Source organism: Octopus bimaculoides, chromosome 19 (assembly GCF_046866305.1).
Source record: "Octopus bimaculoides isolate indiv1 chromosome 19, ASM4686630v1, whole genome shotgun sequence".
Classification (NCBI taxonomy): domain Eukaryota; kingdom Metazoa; phylum Mollusca; class Cephalopoda; order Octopoda; family Octopodidae; genus Octopus; species Octopus bimaculoides.
In genome coordinates this window covers 23,091,429-23,110,535 of record NC_142946.1, presented here as the reverse complement: position 1 = coordinate 23,110,535, position 19,107 = coordinate 23,091,429, and the positions used below count along the sequence as shown (strand labels likewise).

Below are 19,107 nucleotides of genomic sequence, written 5' to 3'. Positions count from 1 at the left end.
TCTCGCTCGAAAATCCTTATACATGTCTCGGGCACAAGTGCCAGAAAGGCGACACTGGGCACAAGTGCTAGAAAGGCGACGCTGGGCACAGGTGCCGCCTTTCTGGCACTATATATATATATATATATATATATATATATATATATATATATATATATACATATATATATATGTATATATATATATACATACACACACACATACATACATATATATATATACACACAAACATATACACATATATATATATATCTATATAATAAATATATATAGGTAGCAAAATAAGGAGTGTGTTGTGCTACATAGTTTCAGGATTAAATAAAATGAGCACAACAATGAAATATTTGACATACCTGGGACACTTAAGCAACATTTAGCTACCTTGTGATTACTCTCATCGATTTTTCCTCCATATATATATATATATATAATAGTCACCATCATCATTGTTTAACATCTGCCTTCCATGCTGGCAAGGGTGGGACCATATATATATATATATATATATATATATATATATATATATATATATTATTTTATTCTCTAACTTGTTTCAGTCATGTGGCTGTGGCCATGCTGGAGCACCACCATTAGTTTAACAAATTGACCCCAGGACTTATTCGATGTAAGCCTAGTACTTATTCTATTGATCTCTTTTGCTGAACTACTAAGCTTTGGGGACATAAACACACCAACGTCAAAAGAGGATTTTGTTGTCCACACAGGATTAAATATACGTTTAATAAATTCAAATACACAAAATTGAATAGACATTATGTGCATAAATCTATGTCAAATAAATCTAAATAAATATAATTAAATAGGCATTATGTAAATAAATCAATATCTAGAATTTATGATTCTATAATATTAATCAAATAGAATACACATTGAAACTCTATCAGCTGATATATTCTTTTTATTCTTTTCTTTTATTTGTTTCAGCCATTTGACTGTGGCCATGCTGGAGCACCGCCTTTAGTCGAGCAAATCAACCCCAAGACTTATTCAGTGTAAGCAGAGTACTTATTCTATTGGTCTCTTTTGCCGAACCACTAAGTTACGGGGACGTAAACACACCACCATCGGTTGTCAGGCGATGTTGGGGGGACAAACACTGACACACAAACATATACACACACATACATATATATATATACATATATACGACAGGCTTCTTTCAGTTTCCGTCTACCAAATCCACTCACAAGGCTTTGGTCAGCCCGAGGCTATAGTAGAAGACACTTGCCCAAGGTGCCATGCAGTGGGAATGAACCCGGAACCATGTGGTTGGTAAGCAAGCTACTTACCACACAGCCACTCCTGCACCTGTCTAAATAAATTAACAATTATATTAAATAAGCTTCTTATAAATCATAAAGAATCATCATCATCATCATCATCATCGTTTAACGTCCGCTTTCCATGCTAGCATGGGTTGGACGATTTGACTGAGGACTGGTGCAACCGGATGGCTACACCAGGCTCCAATCTAATTTAGCAGAGTTTCTACAGCTGGATGCCCTTCCTAACGCCAACCACTCAGAGAGTGTAGTGGGTGTTTTTACGTGTCACCCGCACGAAAACGGCCACGCTCGAAATGGTGTCTTTTATGTGCCACCCGCACAAGAGCCAGTCCAGGGGCACTGGCAACGATCTCGCTCGAAAACTCTACAAGGCCAGTCAGGCGGTACTGGCAATGGTCACGCTCAGGATGGTACATCTTATGTGCCACCCGCACAAGAGCCAGTCCAGAGGCCCTGACAACGATCTCACTTGGCTTGCCGGGTCTTCTCACGCACAGCACATTTCCAAAGGTCTCGGTCAGTAGTCATCGCCTCGGTGAGGCCCAATGTTCGAAGGTCTTGCCTCACCACCTCAGCCCAGGTCTTCCTGGGCCTACCTCTTCCACGGGTTCCCTCAACTGTTAGGGAGTGGCACTTTTTCACGCAGCTATCCTCATTCATTCTCACCACATGTCCAAACCAGCGCAATCATCTCTCTTGCACACCACTACTGATGCTTCTTATGTTCAGCTTTTCTCTCAAGATACTTACACTCTGACGGGTATGCACATTTACATTACATATCCAGCGGAGCATACTGGCTTCATTCCTTGCGAGCTTACGCATGTCCTCAGCAGTCACAGCCCATGTTTCACTGCCATGTAGCATGGCTGTTCGTACACATGCGTCATGCAGTCTGCCTTTTACTCTGAGTGAGAGTCCCTTTGTCGCCAGCAGAGGTAAGAGCTCTCTAAACTTGGCCCAGGCTATTCTTATTCTAGCAGTTACACTTTCAGCGCACCCACCCCCACTACTAACTTGGTCACCCAGATAGCGGAAGCTATCAACTACCTCTAGTTTTTCTCCCTGGAATGAGATAGAAGTTGTTTCCTGTTTGTTTACAGTGTTTATTGCACCTGAACATCTGCCACATACAAAAACTAACTCTGTAGTTAATCTGCCTTTGATATTGCTGCACCTCTTATGTGTCCATAGCTTGCACCGGGTACATCTTATATGTACCTACTCTTTTACTGCATACTGAGCAGGGCCATCTACCTGAAGGGGTTTGTGTTTTATCTACCTTCCTACTTATTAGGATTTTGGTTTTTGCTAGGTTGACTCTAAGGCCCTTCGATTCTAGTCCTTGCTTCCACACCTTAAACTTCTCCTCTAGTTCTGATAGTGACTGCGCAATTAGTGCAAGGTCATCAGCATAGAGGAGCTCCCAGGGGCAACCTGTCTTGAATTCCTCTGTGATCGCCTGGAGGACTATGATAAATAGGAGGGGGCTGAGGACGGAACCTTGGTGGACCCCTACCTCTACCCGGAATTCATTACTGTACTCATTTCCAACCTTCACCTTACTGACAGCATCTCTGTACATGGCTCGCACAGCTCTCACTAACCATTCTTCTAACCCAAGTTTCCTCATTGACCACCAGATAAGGGATCGGGGGACCCTGTCAAAGGCTTTCTCCATGTCAATGAAGGCCAGGTACAGAGGTTTATCCTTGGCTAGATATTTCTCCTGCAGCTGTCTCACTAGAAATATGGCATCAGTGGTGCTTTTACCTGGCACGAACCCAAACTGCATCTCATCTAAATTGATTTGCTCCCTAATTAGTTGGGCTATGACCCTCTCCGTAACTTTCATAACCTGATCTAACAGCTTGATGCCTCTGTAATTATTAGTATCTAAAGCGTCACCTTTACCTTTGTAACAGTTTACTATGGTGCTGCTACACCAGTCATTGGGTATGACTCCTTCGTGTATCACCTGGTTCGTAATACGGGTGACTAGGCTGTAGCCAACACTACCAGATATTTTGAGCATCTCTGCAGTGATACCTGATGGGCCGGGGGCTTTCCCTGTCTTCATACTCTTAATTGCAATATATATATATATTTAGGATGTAAATGAATATATGTCAATATGTTAAATGAATATGTCAATATATTGCCCGGAAGAGATTTTTACCTTTTGAATTCATAATACAATTTTAATTGCAAAACATGAATGAAGATGAGAAATTGAAACGTGTGTAGGTGACATGAAAGTGAGTATCATATAAGTAAATTGATTTCTATGTTCACATTTTCCATTTTCTTTACATTATATATCTATACAAATACAAACATATACACATATAAATATCTATATAATAATAATAATAATAAATTGTATAAAAGATCATGGGTAAGGCCAAAACAATGCAAAGTAAATCACAAGGAAACAAATATGTTAATTAATGTAGACTTATCTTGTATTCAATATTTCCGGGTTATGACCCCATTTTCAAGAAATTGACGAATGTTGCCGATGTATGTCTGTGTCACACACATGCACATCGGCAACATTCGTCAATTTCTTGAAAATGAGGTCATAATCCCGAAATATTGAATACAAGATAAGTCTACATTAATTAACATATTTGTCTTTTTACCTTGCATTTATTTCGCATTGTTTTGGCCTTACCCATGATCTTTTATACAATATATTCTACACAATGCTTCACAGTAATTATTCCATAATAATATATATATCATCATCATCATTGTTTAACGTCTGCCTTCCATACTAGCATGGGTCAGACAGGACTTAAAGTGGAAATTTTTCTATGCTATGGTTGAATCCCTTTCCAGTCACTAACCCTCATTTGAAGCCAAGTAAGGAACTATTTCCCTTTAACAGTTCATTAGCTTGAACTTGAAATGTATGCTTTGCAGCTGACATAAACAATGACAATGTCTATATAATGACACTGTCTTTACAGATGACAGAAACAACCTCAAAATAATGGGAAGACACACACACACACACACAATACATATGTGTGTCTCCCCTTGTCTTGACATTGCATAAAAAAAAGTTGTTTTAAAAAAACAAAAAAGACATTCTCACCTTCTCTGGGGTTGGCCACTGTGCTTCTAGTTCTTCTTTGTAAAGTTTACGTTTTAGCATCCAACCTAACCCAGGCATGGTTTCAATGCGGTACAAAAGTGATGGATCCTTACATGAATGTTCATATCCCTATATGATACAAAATACAAAGAATATATTCCTGAAGAATACAATAACCACAAACCAATACAGAAAATGCTTTCTGTTCTGCATATAGATATTGTGCCATTTTCCAGCATTGAAAATACTTGTTGTTCATATTGCTGCATGATACAAATGATGTATCTCTGTAGAATATAACTACAAACCATTATTGAAAATCCTGTATTTGTAGATAGGCGTTGTTCTACATTCCTGAACAAAGCACAAAAGTAATTTACTTTGTACAAAATGTCTCATTCTTAATTAATGGTTTCAAAATTTAGCAGAAGATGGCAATTTGAGGCGGGGACAGTCAATTACCTTGACCTCAGTGCTTAACTGGTACATATTTTAATGGACCCAAAAGCATGAAGAACAAAGCTGACCTCTGTGGGTTTTGAACTCAGAATGTAAAGGGTCAGAAGAAATGTCACTAAGTATTGTTATGAAAAAGAGAGTAAAGTTCTAGCTGCTGTGACAGTAAGCTACAGAATATTATTATAGCTCAGTAGGCAATCATCTGTAGCAAATAGAACTAATCTGATAAATATAATTTAAAATAATACTACTCGAAATATTATTCTCTACTTCTACAAAAGAAAACAAATAATAGATCCCTAATTCTAATGAGAAATAATGTTCATTGATTGCATGACTGATTTAAGGCATGCTGCACATTCTCCTTATTAATTTTTGGTGTGCTTTATGAGGAGGACTATATTAACTGGGGAGTGAACATGTGGTAGTCAGTTGACCAAGAGTTGTGAAGTGTAGAGTCAGGTGATGAAGAGCTACATTATACAAGACATCTAGCTGCGTGCAACTACTTCTTCTTCACTGGGCAAGTTGGCTAGCTGGGTTGCTCTGCAGTTTCCCAGCTGTTGACTTGGCTGTTGGAGCCATGTTGGTATCAAGAGGCAATGTTTTGCAATACTATGTCGTCTGCCATTTAGTGATTCTGCAACTTCACAGCCTACCATTTGTAATTATTAAAATAAGACAGTGGACATATGGTTCATGAATTAAAAGTCCGTATCTGACAGCAAGTGCTGCTTCTGAATAGGGAACATAGCAGACTTTTTTTTCTCTGTTTTAAATGGTTTAGTCTGTGCTCATAACCTTTGTCTGTCTTCTGAAGCTGATGAAACTGATGCAGTCGATGTTCGTCATAGACAGCTGCATGACAGTGGCTGACATTTCACCTTGCAAAGAATTTTATTATTAAATTGAGAAATGAATAGGATGATCAAAGCTAGAATGTCTTTCATTATAGGTCAATATGACAGGTTAACTGGAGGCACAATGGCCCAGTGGTTAGGGCAGCGGACTCGCGGTCGGAAGATCGTGGTTTCAATTCCCAGACCAGGCTTGTGTGTTTTTATTGAGCGAAAACACCTAAAAGTTCCACGAGGCTCCAGCAGGGGGTGGTGGCAACCCCTGTTGTACTCTTTTGCTCCAACTTTCTCTCACTCTTTCTTCCTGTTTCTTGACTAACGCTGCGATGGACTGGCATCCCATCCAGCTGGGGGGGGGGGGGACATACACTATAGAAACTGGGAAACCGAGCCCATGAGCCTGGCTAAGCTTTAAAAGGGCGCATAAATAAATAATGACAGTCTAACTAGGGCTTTTAACATCAACAACTAACATAGTGACTCAAGCTTCTGCCCTATTATTGTTGAGTTTATCACTAATTGAGCCCTCCTTTTCTTGTTATTTCATCACATTTTAATGTTGATGAAATATGTAATAAGAGAAAGTAGTATAAACCGATGAATAAAATATGAAACAATAGAGAAGCATGTACATAGTTGCTCATCCTGCTAGAAATAGCAACCACATCTCTTTCATCCCACATGCTACCATTTAAAAAAAAAATTAAAAGACAATGGATAATGTAGTCTGAGGTGTAACCCATCGGGAAAAAGTAAAATGGGATGACCATAGCTAGAGTGCCTTTGATGGTAAGTCTGCTTTTGTCCCCCCGTGGCCAACTCCATGTTAAACAACAACAATAAAAGCAATATATAAAATGCCATACTAACCTGATCATTCCATGCTGACACACAGTAAATACTGGGATCTTCATCTAGCAGATGCATTGTCTGACTAAAGTAACTGAAATAACAAAGCATGACAACAGATTTTTAAATACAAATCAAAAGAATGATATCATTATCTCAAAATGGCAAATACAAGGATAACCTCGTGATTTATTATAATTGTTTGGAGATTGGATGGAAAAGTTGAAGCTTCTTTACATTCAAATGTTGGTTTCAAATTTTGGCACAAGGCCAGCAAGTTCAGGGGAGAGTGTAAGTCAATTAGATCTACCTCTGAGCTTGACCGGTACTTATTTTATTGACTCCAAAAGGGCAAAAAGCAAAATCAACCTTCGTGGAATTTGAACTCAGAACGTAAAGATGGACCAAATGTCACTAAATGTCACTAATGATTCTGCCAGCTTGTCACCTTTCTTTACATTAAAATGTTTCTGGTTTAGAATAACTGAACACTTTTGTAATTTTCCATTCCAGAGTAACAAAGTAGATGAAGAATCAATTATATAATGATCAATAATATACAGAGTGAAGTAATAATAAAAATAAGGAGAGGGATTAGATGGTATTTTAATTTAGCTGGAAATATAGCAGGAGATACCAGAGTGTTTTCAAATGGCAGACTTTTGGATGCTGACCAACTTTTCGAAGTGTTTGATAAAGCTATGAAGTACAAGGTTGCAGTGAATGAGTGTTAATTGTGTGTGAGTATAAAGGATAAAGACCCACCTTCTTTGGTTATGAATGACCATGGGGATTTAACCTAGAAAGTTACCCTCCAAGGCACAAATCTGGGCAAGATTGTTAATGACTAGCAGTCGCCCATACATACCAGCCTCCACTCTCCATGTCACAGATGTTATCCAAAGGAAAGGCAAAGGCCGATACAGTTTGGCACCAGTGGCACTGTAACTCATTTCTATGGCTGAGTGAACTGAAGCAATGTGAAATAGAGTGTCTTGCTCAAGAACACAACACAGCCCATGGCGTATTTGTATGTGTCTCTACATGTGTGCTTACACGAACATGTGTATACTTGTCTAAATGATGACATGCATTATAATAGAACCAAGCAAAATTTGAGTTTGTTGAGCAAGATACCTTTCGAAAAGTCACCTGACTAGTTGTAGAGTATCTCACCTGCAAGGCACCAATGCAAGATGGGTCAAGAGGATTGATTTGATTAATAAAGAATATCATAAATTCCATTTTCTCATTTGTTATATGTATGCACACACACAGAGCCATATTTGAAATTATTTATCTCTACTATAGTCATTGCAAGACAAAGGACTGTGATAGGTGACAAGACATTGTGATCTGCTCAATCCATGTTAACATGGGGAAAATGTGAGCATGACATGTCCTATACAAATATCACTGGTTATCTGACTACAGGGGAAGTAACTGTGAATAATATAATAATGAAATTATTGTGTATAGTTTTCAGGTGCACTACAACTCATCAAAGGTGCATGTGCAGTACATAGAATTATGTGCAAAAGTCAGGAAAGTGAACAGTGTACGAGTCATGATATACATGTGTGCATGCAAATGGAGGGGGATACATCAGGTGTAGTGTTGGCGAATTTTAGGAAGCATGGAGGTTTTAAAGGATGCAATGTCTCAGCGACTAACAACCAATGCAAGTAATTTGTTCCATGCTTCAGCAATTCTGAGTGTGAAAATATGTTTCCAAAAGTCATGGGAGCTGTGCTATTTTCTTACTTTGTAGGCATGCCCACGTGTGTTAGACACATGGAGCTCGAGATGGTTGTTGGCACAATGGCTAATAATTTTGTGGGTGTTTACCAAGTCAGTTGCCAGATGTCAGAGTTTCAATATATCTATGCTCAGGGAAGCAAAGCGTTTAGAGTATGGTAAATGCCTGATGGAGGGTATTCGCTTGGTTGTACTCTCTGAACAGTTTCCAGGAGGGAAATTGCAAGATAGAGGTTCCAGACTGGTGATGCAAATTCCAAGTGTAGCCGCACCATAGCCATATACAGCCTTAGATAACCGGAGAGTGGCTGACGATGGTCTCACTGAGTGATGCCAAGACACCCTCAGCCTTCTTAACAATTTTGGAGATGTGCTTTGTCCAGTACAAATCGCTGCTGATAGTAATGCCAGGTCACGTTCACAAGAAGACTTCTTGATATTAGTGTTGTGGAGAGTATGTGGACGCTGGGTTTTTCTTCCCAAAATGCATGGTGGTACACTTGTCCACAGCCAGCTTGAGTTGCCAGTCCATGACTCATTGCGGCACTGTATCCAGGTCTGATTGCAGGAAAGATCTACGGTGTTCAGGATCTGTCCTTTTTATCTCAAGGTATATCTTGATATCATCTGCATGTTTCAGCACTGTGGCATTCTTTAAGCTGGCATCTATGTCATTAATGTATGCAAACAAACAAAAGAGGACCAAGAACAGATCCCTGCAGTACACTAGATGACATCTCATAGGGTGAAGAATGCTGTCCTAAAACCATGACTACCTCTTTTTAGTTGAGAATGAAGGAACTGAAAGAAGAGTGAAAGTTGGTGCAGAAGAAAATACCCACCACATTTGAGAAGTAAGTACATAACGCCATCAAGACCAAGAGCGGCATAATTGCGTTTATTCTTAAGGTGATGTCTCAGAATTGCAAGTATAAATTCCAGAGTTGTTATAGAATTTAGTGTCACAGGTGGTGGAGATGGTATGTTTTGGTTTATGACAGTAAAAATGCCTGCATAGGCATTCAGCAATGAGTTCTGTGCATTTTTGGGGATCATCAGTAATCTGGCTCGTGTGGGGATTGCGAAGAGGACCAACTGGAGAGTGATGTCTCTGCTTTGAATGTACATACTTCCAGAACACCTTACTGTCAGGGTTGGTTGCTATATGCTGCTCAAATTCAAGTACTGCCATTTTTGTCACCTGCTTGAGATGGTTGGACAATTCATTGCGCTTTTTCCTATTTATATCTGATTTATGCAGTTTGTATTCTCGTTCAGCATTACGGCACTCTTTCCTGGCAAGTCTGACTGCTGCCGTCTCCCAAATTGCACTCGTGGGATGTTTTTTGTGCTTACATGGTACTGATGCTGCACATGCTGTCCATATTGTGTTCAGGATGTTCCCATCCAACAAGCCAATGTGGAGAAATAAATGTAAAACTGCTGCTGATGGTGATGGTAGTATGTACAAGAGCATTGTTGGTTATAGGTCTCTAATGAGCCAATCTCTAATTCATTCATAGCATCTCAGGTACCAAAATGATAAGGGATAACTTATTGTGGAACAAATATTATATAGAGTAGTTTTATTTGAAAGCAATATTTTGGTTTTCTTGCCAAGATACATCCTTAATGCTCAAGTATGTGACAGGCTTTGGTGCAGTCTGTCCACCAAATTCTATAAGGTATATGCCAGACAAATTGTCCTATTAGAAAATGAACTTGCACATCTTTTAATGAGGATATATTCTTCCACTCTTCTGATGAAACATTATTTGCATAATGTTGGACAGAAAGGTCAATAGTATAAATTAAATAATAGTCAAGAAGTATTTTACTTTTAAACAACTGTTAGCACTGCAAAAAGAGGTAAGTAAAAATAGATGACAATCTAATAGATGACTTACTTGAAGAAGTCTGGGGATATATCTAAATCTTCCTCCACTATGATGGCAAATTCAGCATCCTGTAAAAACAATGAAATAGAAGTCAGTAGAGGAGAGTGGGTGAGATGGAATGGAAGAATATTGGAAAATGATGAGAAAATAAAGAAGAGGATGGTGGAACAACAACAGAGATATGTAAGGGAAGAACAATGGGGAGGAGGTATAAGATGGGAGAACAATAGAGAGGAAAACAATAAAGATAAGATATGTAATAGCAAACGAATGGAGGGGAAGTATGGAATGGCAAAAAAAAAAGATATACGGTGAGAGAACAAGGGAGATAATTTATGTAATGGTGAAACTGAAAAAAAAGGTGTGTGGATGCAGATATGAGGGTAAAATAGTGTGACAGCATTGATGAGTTTGTAAATTATGACAGGAATATCAAGAAAAATGCATATATGGAGAATAAGATAATATAAATGTCAGATTATAATAACCTCTCTCTGCCTCTAAGTTTTCAATCTGCTACAGACAAACATTCAACAAGCCTCCCATGATTTACAATACTTTAAGGGCTTCAGGACAGAGTAAACCTGATATAAACTGGTTGCAGAGTCTCTGTTACAGGCAGAACTATGACAAAGGGTTCTACCCTTTGAATTATTATTATTTTTTTTTTTTTTTTTGTCTTTAAGGTATAAAATTTATTTCACTATTTGGATAATCTACCAATAGAACATAATTTGTTTCCTCAGATTCGAATATTTTATACTTTAAACTAGGGCTGAGAGTAAAATATGTGAAGAGTAAAGCAGATGTATAAGAAACGATACTAATGGAACATGAAGCTATGTTACCAAGTGAAAACGTTTTGCCTGAAGCAAGCCAGCAAAGATATTTACCATTTGTTGTATATAAGGTGATGTATATCAAATGAAAATAATTTTTAACTGTCAATGTCTTGCAATCACGAAAGATTGGTTGAGGGACAACATTAACAGAGACAAATAGAGATAAGGAAAACTCACTTCTATAGAAGATTGACAGAAACTGCCAGAAAACTGAACCAAAGGTTGTATCTAGATATTTTTATGAATGACACCCACCATAGAATAAGTGAAAAAGATGATGGTGGCAGTGGTTGCACAAAACTGGAGATGATGAGGTTGGTGCTGGATATATTACAGGAGATAACAATGCTATTCTGTACTCAATCAACACCACTGGCCCTGATTGATAATGACCAAAGGAAAGGTAACGCTGATACAACTTGGCACCAGACCCATCGCAAGCATTCCAATCAGAACACTAAAAGTAGAAAGAGACATCCCCAAGGCATCCCCCTGAAGTTCTAATAGTCCTGCCGAGCCACTGCCTTTGATAAGTAGTTCTCTCTATCAACTCTAAAAAGATGAAAGTTACTGCTGGCCACCATAGAATTTGAACTCAGAGCTCAGAAAGTCAAATCAAATACCCACGAAGTAGTATATCTTACACTCTAACAACTCTGTTTCCTACCTGATTCAAGGAAAGACTACTAGCAAATATTTGAATTATTACCTTGTAACGATTGAAAGTTGCAGTCAAACTGGCTTTATAGTGTTGTGATATCCTGGCATTTTTAACTCCAAGTGGTGTATGTTGTACTCCAATCAAACCAAATAATTTAGTTACTTCAAGAGGTTCCTGAAATAAGAAACAGTTTCTTATGAAATGAATAAGAAGACATATTAAAACTCTCACTAACGAATAGCAAACATTTAACCCCTTTGTTACCATATTTCTGTTGAAATACACTGTCTTCGTTCCAATTAATTTTGAAAATAATAAGGTTAGTAAAATAATCTTGACACTGGTAAGCTGGTGTTTGGAGCACAGAGTAACATGAAATTTTGATGGAAGGTTTTAATTCAGATCACTTTAAACAAAAAGTTCTATATCAGAGAACCAGGAACACTCTCAGATGAATTGGTATCAAAAGGGTTAAACAGTTCTCAGAAAGCAAGTTAATGTAATGCTGCTTTCAGCATTAATAAACAAAAGATTGTGAAGATTAAATTTGGGTCACAAGATTTCTGCTTCATTAATTTTTATCTGAGGCTGAATAATTGGATTTTTACTTCAAGCCAGTTTTGTATATAAAGTTCACCCTAGTTTCATTTAAACTTACAGTCCTGATATCATCAGTGAGTATAAAAAACAATATATAATCACTATGGTGTTACTCATTTCTCCAATCCAAAGGAGGTTACCTATTAACATCAACAGCCTCGATCTACCTTCTACAGGATGCAGGCTGTTCTCTTAAGTTTTTCTTGTCTCATGATTCCTGAATATTTTGATACCATCTTCTACTGGGCAACTATAGAGACTCTCTTTAGCATTTTTAAATTTAATTAATTTATTTTTTGCTATGAGATATTTATCTTTTAACCTTTTAGCATTTAGACTGGCTATATCTGGCCAAAATATTCAACCTGCATTATGTTCAAACTGGCCAGATGTTGCCTCTCACACCAATCCTACAGTATTATTCTAAAAATTAACAGTTACCTCATCAAAATCTCAAAGCTTCAAGATAATGCATGATTAATTCAAAGCAACATGACTAAATAAGCATTACTTTTGGCAGAATAATCTGACTACTAAAGGGTTAAAGAATGTCATCTTTTATCTCTCCATTATTCTTGGCAAAAGAAAAAAAGCACCAGCAATAAACAATATCAACTCAACTGACTTTACTTATTCCATAAAAAAAGGAAAACTTCACTTCAATTTTATCACCTACTTAATTTTTCTTAATATCTTTCATGCTTGTTTTTCACTACAATATTTTACAGTCAAGCTAAAACATGCTTAGATTTATTAAATTTAATTTGAAAGTGGTGTTGTGAAATCAGTTTCCAAGAGTTTATGGCTACACTCAGATGCCAGCTACATTAAACTGCAGATAGGCTCTGCTTAAAGTATTGTTTAATCTTAGGTACACTGGCAGGTGACATGTAAGTTATAAGAACTAACCAATAACTTAGTTTCAAATATCTACAGTGGAACTGTTGCAGTGTCCAGGTCAGAGTGATGTGCCAAAAGTTTTGTGATCGCAAGAAATAAACAAAAAGTGAATATAATTTTTGTGTTTTTTTTAATGTAGGTTTTCCACTTACAATTAATTCTCAGAATCTAACCATTATATTACACTTTGTCACATAGAATTGATCAATGAATCAACAGTAATTAAAATGGAAAATTAAGAAAAGACACAATAATTATATTCTATACCTCATAGTAACCATCAATAAATACTGTTATCATGCCAGGATTAGCTCCAGGAGTTGACAAGATTGACTGCAACATTCTGCAATGAAGAGGGATATTTCAGATATAACGATATTTAATAAGAGAAATGACATTTTATATGAAATGAAATAATCTCAGGTAATGAAATGTGGTAGAGAGAACAACATATGAAACTAAATGCTTTGCTGAATTAGTTTACTCTTTCTTGCTTATGAATTCAAATCCTACCATAAACCAGTTGGTTTTATAGTGAATATAAGCAATATATCAGCATTTGTTCAAATCAATTTTTTTTTCAATATTTTCCATGACTCTCTGTCATCATCCAATTCCATTATGAATTTGAATTGGGTGCTTGAGTCAAAGTGGATCTTTCATTTGCAAATTACACAAACATGCATGCCATCCCTATGGATGTGTTGTAGTTACTCTCTTGACAGAGCTAGGTGGTTCTGACCGGTGATTTGCTAGGATTCCTTTGCTCAGCATCAATATAAGAAGCACTGTTGGCTCAGTTCAGCTCTTTCGCTGCCTCTTCACAGTCTGCTATGTTGCAGTCCCATGACTTCACCATATCCCTGGCAGGGAGGCCAAATAGATGTTATGTCTTTCCAAAGGGCAGCCCATAACCATGCAGGGCATGGTCATCATTCAATGAGGTATTTTCAAAATACCTGCATACCCAGGTAATTACTCTTTATAAAATTCTTGTACCTGCATATGAAATCAATATAATAGAAGCTATCAGTAAAAAGGTGATGGAGATTAACTGAAGACAACTACATGCCCAAAGAAACCAACAGGGTTGCTAGGAATTAGCATGGGATATTATGAGTGAGAAAGAGGAGTGCTATGGTGATGGAGGGGAGGAGGAAAAGAAATAATGAAGACTGGAGCAAAAATAATCAATTTTAAAGACAGCAGAGAACTAGTCATTTATAATTCATTTAAGATTTAAGATGCAGAAAATGATATAATGTTAAAATCTAATATTACAAAAGGAATAAATAAATAAATGTTATACTGTTAGAGATGGAGATAGCAGTTTTCCCTGTCACTGCTATTAGCCATAGCTCTCATATAAAATGAGATAATAAACACTCTATCATGTAAAATTTTAAAAACTAAGAGTGGCCAGATGAGCTTTTTTCAGTTTCCATCTACTTAATCCACTTACAAGGCTTTGGTTGGCCCAAGGCTATAGTAGAAGACTCTTGCACAGTGTACTGCCCAGTGGATCTGAACCGAAGACCACATGGTTGGGAAGCAAGCTTCTTAACCGCACCTGTACCTTTATATTGTTAATATGAATAACTGGGCAAATGATAATGATAAAGAGAAATTGCAAGTGTCTAAAAAACACATCTGTATTTAGAATAAATATGAAACGATATTTAAATATGAGAGAAAAGAAAACACAGTGAGGCTTAATTTGGAGAATACTGAAGAATATCGAGTTCAAGAATAACTGAAACAGAGTTAAACTGAGTAGCGTTCATAGAAATTACAGAAGATAACTTAGAGAGGTAAATCATAAATTGGAAATAGTAACAGGACTGGATAGACTTGAGCCTGGAAAGACCTACTTAACTTATCTGAGTAGATAAATAAACATTGATGATGATAGTATTAATAATAATGTGGTGATGAAACAACTATAACAACAAAATAAACTGATTGCTGTTTTTGATTTTTCAAGCTAGCCATGCTAACATTCTCAGTGAGGTATGCAGACTTAATCAAATAACAATCTTTAGGTATTCTAAAAATATAAGCTTGAGGTCAATGCCTACCCAAATAGAGCTATGATCAAAAAGCATTCCATCCATGAGCATCCATCTGGTTCCCCCCACCCTGCCAATATATAGAGAACCATATTATTCTTTTAAACACAGCAAGATGTAATTTGAAGGAGACTTGGTCACTATTTATCATAACCCAAGCGACTAAGTAGAGGCTTGCTGATTAATCCTCTGTATATCATATCAGTGCATAATCACTTTGAGTTAGGACTACATGTGAGAACCTTTCAAGTGGACATTAATCACACTTAAATATCTATCTTCTGTGTGCATTGTTGAATATTGTTTTGTGGGTTCCCAACATCTGCAGCATTAACCAGCTGACAGATGAAATATTTAAAACCCAATTTCAAAAGCTATTGAGTCCACAACAGTTACAAATAGCATGTATAATAGTCTTAATCTATATAAAACAGATAATCTCTCTCACACAAAAGTATTCCATCTGGAATTCTACATTTAGGCACAGGCATGGTTGTGTAGTTAAGAAGCGCTCTTTGCAACTTTGTAGTTTCATGTTTGATCCCACTGTGCAGTACCTTGGACAAGTGTCTTCTACTATAACCCAAGCCACCCAATACCTTGTCAATGAATTTGGTAGATGGAAACTGTGAAAGCCTGCCATATATATGCATGCGTGCACACACATGGATGTGTGTTTGTGTTTTGTCTCCCTCACCCCATCACTTAACAGTATCGGTTTGTTTATATCTCTGTAACATGAAACTGATAGAATAAGTACTAGACTAAAGGAACAATATAATTACTTGGGTGGATTTGTTTGACAAAAACCTTTTAAGGTGGTGCTCCAGCATGGCAGTATTCCAATGACTGATAAAAGTAAAAAATATAAATAGATGTGTTTTAAGACACTATTTCCAATTTGTGTGCAAACAGCACAACTAAGTCTTTACATAATTATCCAACCCATTAGAAATAGCAACCAAATCTGCCTCAAATCACATCTTCCTGTCTTAAAGGATGGTAGGAAATATTGAAGAATGTGGTCTTGGACACACCATATCCTTGTAAAAAATGGAATACTCATTATTGGAATGCAGTTTATCATAGACCTACTCATCAGAATTGACATGGAGCTAAACAACAACAGGACTACAAATAACAATATTGTATAATCTTTTATCTTATACTTGTTTCAGTCATTAGACAGCAACCATGCTGGGGCACCTCCTTGAAAAGTTTTAGTTGAATTTATCAATTCCAGTACTTTTCCTTTTTCATAAAGCCTGGTACTTATTGTATTAGTTTCTTTTGCCGAACCACTACATTATGAGGATGTAAGTGCACCAACACTAGCTGTCAAGCAGTGGTGAAGGACAAATATACACATGCACATACAATGGGCTTCCTTCAGTTTCTGTCTACCAAACCCACTCACAAGGCTTTGGTCAGCCCAGGGCTATAGTAGAAGACAACTTCCCAAAGTGTCACACAGTGGGGCTGAACCAGGAACTATGTAGTTGAGAAGCAAACTTTTTACCACACTCCTATGCCTCTATGACCATTAATTATAATATATTTTAATTGTAAGGTAACTCCTTCAATGTTCACAGCTTCAACTTGGCATTTCCCTATACATTTAATGTATTAAAGATTGCCTTTCATTTATCATTAGATTTGATATGAAATACTAACAAAGTTATACTTTTCCAGCACCTTTTTACTATGATTAGTATATCTTGTTTAGATGGCATGGTACAGGCAACTGTACAACAATGAATTGGAATTATCAGAAAAATCTAAAAGGAATTCAGGCAATATAGAACTGAAAGGCAAATATTTATAAAGCCCACGTAGGCAAAGCTGCATGGGTAACAGGTTTGATTGCAAGTTAATGGTTCCAGGCTCAATCCCATTGTGCGATACCTTGGACAGACCAATGCCTTGTGTGAGGAATTTGGTAGTTTTGGAAACCTGCCATATATATATATATATATATATATATATATATATATATATATATATATATATATATCATCATCATCATCGTTTAACATCCGCTTTCCATGCTGACATGGGTTGGATGGTTTGACTAATGACTGGTAAGCCAGGAGGCTGCACCAGGCTCCAATCTGATCTGGCACAGTTTCTACAACTGGATGTCTTTCCTAATGCCAACCACTCCAAGTGTAGTGGGTGCTTTTTACATGCCATCAGCATGGGAGCTAGTCAGGTGGCACTATATAACAGCTTTCTGAAATAAACATACACTTCATTTTCATGGTTTTAAGAAAGCTATAGGATGTTGCACAAGCACATAGTTCTGAGTGTATAGAGATTACGCAACGCCTGTTCTTTCGACATTTATTAATTGATATTACATGCAAATAGTCTAAAGCAGTGGTTCCCAACCATTTTTTTTTGCCTATGGATCCCTTTCATTCCTGTTTTCCTGCACTGGATTCTCCATAGCCATTGAATGTTTAAAAAAAATCCCATTATATTTTTATAATTAAATATTATTTGAAATTGTATAAAAAAATTTTTTAATATTTTATGTATTGTAGAAATATAACTGATTTTATTGCACATAAATTTTAACAACAAAATCTTATATGGACCCTGGTTGAGAAGCACTGGTCTGAAGCATAAGTATATTGAACACTAACAACTAGTTATTAGTAACGCCATGCCTAAGTAGAATCATTATATGTGTGTGTGTGTGTGTGTGTGTGTGTGTGTGTTTATACCACTTAAACCAAAGTTGTGTTTATGCAAAGTCCCTTTATATCATATAATTTAGTGGTTCAATAAACAAAAAGGGATAAAATAAATACTAGACTGAGATAAATATTGGAATCAATATGAACATCTCTCAAAGGCTGTGTATTCCAACATGGCTGCTATCCAATAAATGAAAATAAGAGACGAATAGAATATTTTCAAAGAAAACTTTTGAAACAGAGATTTAAAAAAAAATATTAGCAACTTTTCTTTAGTAAAGGGAGTGAACTCAAGTCCAACACTTGTTTCATAAAGCTAGTCAACTTAACTATTCATATATAAATAGTTAATTGAAACGTCATATGCTTTCCCAAAACATAGTTGTGTAAAAAGTGTCTACCTCTGCCATAAAAGTAATCGACAAAGGTTCTAAAATTCATAAGTAAATAAATATAAGCCAGTTGTTATATTTGCCAAAAGATTTCAACAAACCTGTACAAATAGTGCGGCCGGTCACTTGCTATCACAGCTACAGGCACCTGTGAGATTTTCTGTTGTGGGAGCTGTGGAGGAAAATAATTTTAATTACCAATAACTTAAATAAAGCTCAAATATAAATGAACAACATATATATCATAAAAAAAAAAAACTATTGATGAATATATGTATGTATACAATAATCTAAACATGCAGATGATTATTCCTGAGGTGATCACAATTCCACCTCAGGAAGTTCTTGACAAGAGATGAACCCACAGCTTGGCTTTCATTAGAACTATTTCCTTTCTGTCACAAACTCCTTTGACAATAATCTCTGTTTCATTTCCCCTATTTTTTTTTTTTTTTAGATGTGCCAGTACCGCCTGACTGGCCTTCATGCGGGTGACACGTAAAAGTACCCACTACACTCTCTGAGTGGTTGGCGTTAGGAAGGGCATCCAGCTGTAGAAACTCTGCCAGATCAGATTGGAGCCTGGTGTTACCATCCAGTTTCACCAGTCCTCAGTCAAATCGTCCAACCCATGCTAGCATGGAAAGCGGATTTTAAACGATGATGATGATGATGATGATGTTATTAGATATATTTTCTCAAATAAATAT

General features: G+C 36.8%; 1 protein-coding gene across 8 annotated transcripts in view; it reads right to left on the bottom strand.

The window, feature by feature from the left end:
* LOC106873095 (protein O-linked-mannose beta-1,2-N-acetylglucosaminyltransferase 1) overlaps positions 1 to 19,107 on the bottom strand; it is a 162,579-nt gene that overhangs the window by 22,883 nt on the left and 120,589 nt on the right. For all 8 annotated transcript variants that reach the window (XR_016245193.1, XR_016245195.1, XR_016245194.1 and 5 more), the window contains exons 10-15: positions 18,499 to 18,569; positions 13,502 to 13,577; positions 11,783 to 11,908; positions 10,241 to 10,299; positions 6,597 to 6,669; positions 4,411 to 4,539 (exon numbers count right to left, since the gene is read on the bottom strand). Coding sequence is in view for 5 of the 8 variants with exons in the window: in XM_089366612.1 (XP_089222738.1) it covers positions 4,411 to 4,539; positions 6,597 to 6,669; positions 10,241 to 10,299; positions 11,783 to 11,908; positions 13,502 to 13,577; positions 18,499 to 18,569 (534 nt within the window). In the remaining 3 variants the exon portion in view is untranslated. The remainder of the gene's footprint in view (positions 1 to 4,410; positions 4,540 to 6,596; positions 6,670 to 10,240; positions 10,300 to 11,782; positions 11,909 to 13,501; positions 13,578 to 18,498; positions 18,570 to 19,107) is intronic.